At 46.9% G+C, this 7,314-nt stretch overlaps 2 protein-coding genes across 2 annotated transcripts; one reads left to right on the forward strand and one right to left on the reverse strand.

Annotated features, from left to right (window-relative positions):
* Positions 1–294: 294 nt before the first annotated feature.
* LOC127314843 (uncharacterized) lies at positions 295–810 on the forward strand. The gene has a single exon (XM_051345372.2). It carries the CDS (start codon positions 412–414, stop codon positions 637–639), a length of 228 nt encoding a protein of 75 aa, XP_051201332.1. The 5' UTR covers positions 295–411; the 3' UTR covers positions 640–810.
* Positions 811–3,579: 2,769 nt separating this feature from the next.
* Positions 3,580–7,061, reverse strand: LOC127314842 (serine/threonine-protein kinase-like protein CR4). The gene is made up of 2 exons (XM_051345371.2): positions 6,757–7,061; positions 3,580–6,624 (listed from the first exon to the last, which is right to left on the reverse strand). The coding sequence occupies exon 2, from the start codon at positions 6,588–6,590 to the stop codon at positions 3,885–3,887; it is 2,706 nt and encodes a 901-aa protein (XP_051201331.1). The 5' UTR covers positions 6,591–6,624; positions 6,757–7,061; the 3' UTR covers positions 3,580–3,884.
* Positions 7,062–7,314: the final 253 nt, after the last annotated feature.

A 7,314-nucleotide genomic window follows, 5' to 3' on the forward strand; every position in this document is an offset into this window, starting at 1 on the left:
AATACTCCTACATGTACGCGTTGCAACTTTTGACCCTTGGAGAAGAAGCAGTTGACATATTCTGAAGTTCTGACGCCTCTATCTGTCAGCTAGACAGAAGAATTATTCGGATTCCACTCGCTAGCTAGCTTCGCTGTGCTACATGGCCACTAGGCATTGCATCCAGCAGCACATTTTCTTTCTTGAACCCTTGTCCAAGAAATGCTAGCTCCGAATGCACTAAGTAATCTAGCAGAGAATCAAAACCATCACACACATTCGCGACACAGACATATAAATATCCATCCATGGCGCCTTATCTATCTCCCACAGACACACACTCGCTCTTGATTAGCTACTACTTCATTTTCGTAAACCGTATCTTAGCTACAACTGAAAGAAATAGCTAGAGATCAGTATTAGCTCAGCGCCATGGTTTGTTTCCGGCTGTTCCCGTTCCTGCTCGGCACGGCCTTCGGCGTGTACGCGGCGCAAAACTACAAGGTCCCCAACCTCCGCCACCACGCCTGCCACGGCGTCGACACCGCCAAGCGCTACGAGGAGGAGTACCGCAAGAAGAAGTCTGACGACACCGGCGACGGAGCTGGAGGCAGGAAGACCAAGAAGGTGATGGTGGAGATTGACGACGACGAGCAGTAGCCAGCTATATATGTCCAGATCAAGTACTTACTAGTAATAAGCTACCGCATGTTGTATGTTCATTAGTTTCTGTTGTGTGTATGGCCATGGCGAGTGGTTTTTAATTATCAGTTGTATCGCTATGTATACTGTATAAGTGTTGACTGAATAATAAAGGAATTGTTAATTCAATGTAATGTTTCCGATATTTTTTCATTCGGTTTGTCCTTTCACTCTCAAATGTTAAAACAGTGTAAACCACCAAAGAGTCTTCCTGAGTGAAACATAAGACACTGGAGAATCATCATAGGGCGAGTATCAATAAGGCGGCTCATAGTGGAGAGTAACTTAGACTAGTAACATACAGTATGTTATGTTAATAGTTTAAGTTACTACCTCCATAGTGGGTATTAGTAACTTACTAGATGTGGTTTCATGCAATGTGTCATTAATTATGTTGCAGACTCATATTGCTTTGGGTTGTGTGATGTTATGGTAACATAGCTAGTTACCACCACACTCTCTTTTTTATTTATTGTCATGCCATGTAAAATGTCTTAAGATGTGTGATGTTACCACCTTTGTTACCTCCACTGCTCCCTCCATACTGGATTAATAGGTAATTACGCATTTCGAGAAACAAGTTTGATTGTAAATTTGGTCAACAAAATATGGGACATATGCCACAAAAATTATACCGTTAGATTTGTATTCAAAAAGTTTATCTAATAATATAATTTTTGTGATATATATTTTATATTTTGTTGATTAAATTGGTAGTCAAACTTGTTTCTTGAAGTGTGTATCTGCCTACTAATCCGGTATGGGGGGAGTATGAGCAGTCTAAGCGAGCTTGCTATCAAGGCGCCAACCATGCTAGCTAAATAAATTATGTGCCACAGTTTTTAAGTGGGTGCACACAAAATCCATGTCCAGTGAGTGAAATAACCTTTAAGAAACCATTTATTGATTTGTTTAAATATAATATCATTCTGATTTCCGAACTTGCCATAATGCCTATAGTAAGGCGTAGATACCAACTCGTATTTAACTTTAACTATCTTATCTAAATCATGCAACTAATTCCCCAAAAAATTCATACTGTGGTGATGATATTCCGAGGGCCATATGCCACAATCCGTCGAAGAATGTGGCTCGACTTCACCCAGTTAGTTTATATAATACATGGAATAAGTACACTAAAATGTTTAACCGTTTCTATTAAATTATGATGAATGATGATTCCCATTTAGATGTTTTTAAATGGGGTTTTTAAGGTTGTGATCCTGGCCATTTATATTTTATTCACCAAAGACCTACCAAAAAAGCATCATAAAATCTCAAAGCCGCCACTTATGACACCTAAAACCCTGATAATTAATGGGTGAAGAACATTGCCGTTAGGGCTTTATGCCCTAAACACACAACCAACACCCCACTAGCTAGTTACCGGGGACATCACCGAGTCACCATATAACGAAATAGGATCACACATCTGATTTAGCACATTCTCATTTAGCACCCCCATACACTCACTCTAGAAGTCGTCATCGCGATCAACCGCGGGTTCATCAAGGCATAGTTCTGCAAAGCCCTTGCTAGGTATGATGTCGACGTCGTCATGGCGGAAGACAACGCCTCCACCCTGCACGTGTCCACCACCATGCGACCAGATCGAGGCTCCGCTGCACCATGTAGTCGTCGATGATGCGCAAGAAAGCAGCACCACTCCCCCTTCAGACCATTCCAACCAGAATGAGGTTCAAAAACGTTGCCATCAAGAGAGAGAACAGGACCGAAAATGTCGCTAGCGTCTGAGCCGAGAAGCCCGTATCAAGGGTTTCCCTTGGGGTCTCCCAACAAAGAAACTACAGCTATAACGCATTCGCCAAAAAACAACTCCAAAAGTACCGCCATCCAATATCTCCGGAATTTAGATGAACTCGCAAGAGTTTATTATTTGGAAGACAGTAGGAAACATTCCCACTGCCGCCTTTTTATATTACAGGAATTATGTACAAGTGTGGATATAGACCAAGCTTAATACCAAGATATAAAAGGCCAAGCTCTTTAAGTTTGTATCCCGGCCTTAAACGTAGCATATTTCCTAGAACTATACGCAGTCATTATAAACTTTATGTTTGTAATTATGGTGCCAAAAAGTGGGGGCTTTGTTCTCCAAGATCCTTTTGTTTCTGACATACCATATATTCATAGCAATGAGATGATCTCCATACAGAAGTGAACTTGCAGATTAAAAGACCTGTTGTTCTTGTTCGGCGGATATAACCCCAGCATGTTTGAGAGAAAAACATTCCAAAATAGATGTTGTAAAGTTACCTCTGTTTGGCACCTCATCACAGCACAAATGTAGCCATGAGATGTGAAGTGTTTTTTTCTTTTCAATGCATTTCTTGTGTTCAGCCTGTCATGAAGCTGGGATAACTTAACCGACTAAAGCAGAACGAAACTTGCAAAATTTCTAAACCCAGATGCAAGCCAGGAGACGTTAATGTCATAGCTTAATTATTTCTGTCGTGCAAGCAATAGAACCAGCAAATCTTACCTCAAAAGAGAAGAAAAGCAAACCCATTTAATTAGTACCTTTCTACCAGGTTAGTTCTGAAAGAAGTACTCATAAGTCAAAGTCATAACACAGTGCCAAGTCTGTTAAGGTCACAGCAACATTAATTGATTTTCAACGACCTGTCTTGATCATGTCGAGAGCAACAGCCTAAACAGATCGTGGAAGATAATATCCATCCACAATCTCCTGAACAAGACTACTAAAAACTGCACTTTACCTAGATTGGGAAGACAAATCATGATGTTTTAAGGGAAACGGAAAAGAGAGTATGACTGAACCTTAAGAGATTTGAAAGAGTTAATGTTAGATAACATAATCCAGATATGCAATTTGGTCTCCAAAGCTGCATTTCAGTCGGCAAAACATCATGCTAATTTGCAGGTGCCACGAACACCAGAAAGGGAACAGATGCTTAACACGATGGAAGAGAATTACACACTTACACAGATCTGCGAGCTACAGAAGAGGATTCGTCAACTGTGACCATCCACCCGTAAATAGCACCGACAATAATAAGATGGAATAAAATCAATCTACAGAGAAATGCCTCCAGTAGTCTATATCTAGATCTCCCTCTTCCAAATGGCCTGTTACAATTGATCTACAAAGCAACAGGTCACAAAGTCTGAACTTAAAACGGCAGACAGTTTCCGTGTTTTCAGCTGATCTTGGCATTTCATCAGAAGTTGTGCTGCAAGTATAGGTCCTCCTGCGGTGAGGCTGGCCCGATCTCTTCCTCCAGTGACCGCAGACCATCTCCTATGCTGCTCCCGACATTCCTCCCATCTGTGGTCGTTCGACCATCCAGGTCGGCTTCTGATGCTGATGATTTCCTCCTTTGCGATGACGTCACACTTGGAAACGTTATCCAAGACGGTGCCCTGTACTCAATCCGCTGGTCGTCCCCGTCAACAAGCTCGTTTTCTGAGCATGACTGGTTAGATGACCTCTGTGATACTTTCTTGTTCATTCGGTTACTCCCAAGAACAACTTCAGTTGGCAGAATGGGCTGCTCAATGCATGGGCTACCCATCAGGAGCGCAAGTGCACGCTCTAGAGATGTTGTCACCTTGTCCATGGAAGGCCGGTCTTTGCCTCGCATTCTGACACACTTGCATGCAACAGCTGCGATCTTCTTGAGAGCCTCCAGGTCAGAGGGAGGAGATAAGGCTGGATCAAGGATGCCAGAAATGTCCCCAGCTTTGATCAAAGGGGCTGCCCATTCAACAATATTCCCTTCCTCAAGCTGCATGTCAATGGCTTTCCTGCCACTTAGGATTTCCAGAAGAACAACTCCAAAGCTGTAGACATCGGACTTTGTTGTCAAGTAATGGAGACGGTAGTACTCAGGGTCAAGGTAGCCAAGTGTCCCTGCTGGCAGCTCAGAGAGTGGAGTGCCGCTATCTACAGGGCCCATTATAGACAGACCAAAGTCGGCAACACGCGCATTGTGATCCTCATCAATCAATATGTTTGAGGACTTAATGTCTCGGTGAATAACGGGTGGACAAGCATAACCATGCAAGTACTCGATTCCCCGAGCAGCCTGGACAGCAATGGTAACCCGCCTGGTCCAATTCAGTTGCTTCTTTAAGTTTGAATCTTTGCCATGCAGATGCTGGTACAGGGATCCATGAGCCATGAACTCATAAACCAAGAGTCTCTCACTGCCGTCCTCACAGTAACCAAGCAGATCAAGCAAATGTGCATGGTTGAGCCTGGAGAGGAGGTCAAGTTCAGTATGGAACTCCTTTGAGCTTTTCTTTGCATCCGATACTTTTATAGCACGCTTCACTGCAACGACTGTCCCATCTCTCAGGATTCCCTTGAATACACATGAAAAGCTGCCTTTGCCGACTTGTGAATCCTGCGAGAAGCCACCGGTTGCTTGTTCTAACTCTCCGTACGAAAATTCTTGAGCTCTCCTGATCTTCAGATCTTCCACGTCAGGTTGGACTTTCGTATTATCCTTTCGAAAAGAGTATGTTGTACCCTTTACCATCCTCAGCTGGCTCTTTGAACATCGGCAATCTCGAAGCTTGTGCCGGACATATAGACAAGCAATGGCTGTCACAGTGAAAACCAATACGATAGCAAATGCAATCTCTGCCACAAAAACGCGCATCTGAAAAGCCATGAACTTATGGTTCTTGGTCCGCTTCTGAGATGTGCAGAATGACGCGCACTCATCGGAGGCACAACTCGAGCAATCAAACTGGCACACACGGTCAGCCGTGCCATTGCAAGGTGATGACTCATACGAGTCATCTGGGCAGCCAGTACTGCATGGCAAACAGAGTCTAGAGTTCCCAGGCTTGCACACCTTGCTGCCGCCAACCTCACCATGCTCCACATGCTCATAGTACCCGGGGCTGCATGCCTCAGATACACAAATCCCAGGGGATACTGCCATTGGCAGTGCCAATGGCCCACTATTGCCCCAGCACCTTGGCTTGAGCGATGTCTCAGCAGGCACCCCACAAGTGAAGTAATCTCCAGCTACTATTGCATACAACCTGAGACCTTTGGGCGCTGCCGTGCTGTTCTGGAGTTGGAAGCCCCAGCAAGCTACTTGGTGATCAAGGCTCCTGATGCCACAAGCATGGAACCGCCCGCCGACGACAGAGACCATTGCATCCATTGGCACTATGCTCACGTCGCCTGCACCGATAGCACCGTTTGGTGACGCCTGCTGCATCTCCAAGCTCCTTCCCCAGCAGAAGACTTGCGCATTCTCCAGCACCCCACAGACATGGTAACCACCTGCTCCTATGGACTGGAACTTGACATTCCTCGGCGCCAGCCCAATCACACCACTCACAGTTTCATCACCCCAGCAGAACACCGTCCTGTTCCTCGCAAACAAGCCACAATTGAACACCGAACCCGCCGATATGGTCGACACGGCTCCGGCGACAGCATGTGTGGCAGTCATGTTGTAACCCCAGCAATCAATGAGTGATGTATCAGGGATAGCACCGCGAGGAGTCCCCTTGTCAGGCATTCGCAGCGCACAGAGGTGGTTGTCCCCGGCACTGAGCTCAGAATACATGGCACCCTCGACCATGGGCTGCGGCACCCCAATCTTGACATAGGTGTTGCTCCCCCAGCAGTAAGGCTGGCTGGTGTCAAGCAAGAGACCGCACGCGAACCCGTCCCCAGCTGTGAGGCCGAGGAAGGGGATCCTGACGGGAGCACCGTACACGACGGAGGCGTCGGCGCCGGAGCATGCGACCAGGTGGGAGCCGTCGGAGCTGAGGCCGCAGAACACCGGGCCATCCTCGCCGTAGGACACGGAGATGGATCCCATGGAGCCGAGGCCGTAGGAACAGCTGGGCAGCAAGATTAGGCAGCAGCACAGGGCGAGAGCTCGCACAGTGCCCATTCCTTGAAGCTTGGAGCTAATGCCGGGGAGATTCCTGCCAGGATTGCAAACATTTAGGATCTTTGTTAGCTAACCCCGATCCCGACCGACCCATCGATCTAGATCGGGGCTCCCCCGATTCGCTGTCCGATTCACCATTATAGGGCACAGAGAAGGGGTTTCGTACCGTGGGTTCCTTCTTCGGCGCCGTCCTCAGCATCGCCGCTCGGACTCCAGCATGTCGGCGCCCCTCCCCCGGATGCCTGCCGACATTGGTGTCCTCGCTGAGGGAGGGCAGCGCAAGGGGGAGTGTACGGCGGGGTGGAGCAGCAGGAAGTGAACGGCGCCTCAGGGGGAGCAGAGAGGCGGAGCGTCGGGGCGCGGCGAGTCGGGACGGGAGGGGTGCGGCGCGCGCGGCGGAGGCGGCGAGGTAGAGAGGGGAGTGGAGAGTGGAGAGGACTGAAGCGTCACGTGGGGCGGTCGCTCCTCTTTGTTTTTTCTCACCTTCGAATAGAGTAGATACTCTCTTTTTGTTTAACGGGAAAAGGTAGTACTAGAAAGAGGGCGTGTGCTGCTTAAACAAAGACGAGAAAGGCGAAGACACTTTTCTTCGTCACAGTTCACAAGAATAGACTCACTCTCGTACGTGTTGGTTGTTGCTGGATACTAGTATTTGGGAGGAAGCCCCTTCTTATCAATTTAGTAATTCCAAATTTAGTTAGTAGTTGCTCGTTTGTAGTTCCTG

The sequence above is a fragment of the Lolium perenne genome, chromosome 7 (genome assembly GCF_019359855.2).
Source record: "Lolium perenne isolate Kyuss_39 chromosome 7, Kyuss_2.0, whole genome shotgun sequence".
Classification (NCBI taxonomy): domain Eukaryota; kingdom Viridiplantae; phylum Streptophyta; class Magnoliopsida; order Poales; family Poaceae; genus Lolium; species Lolium perenne.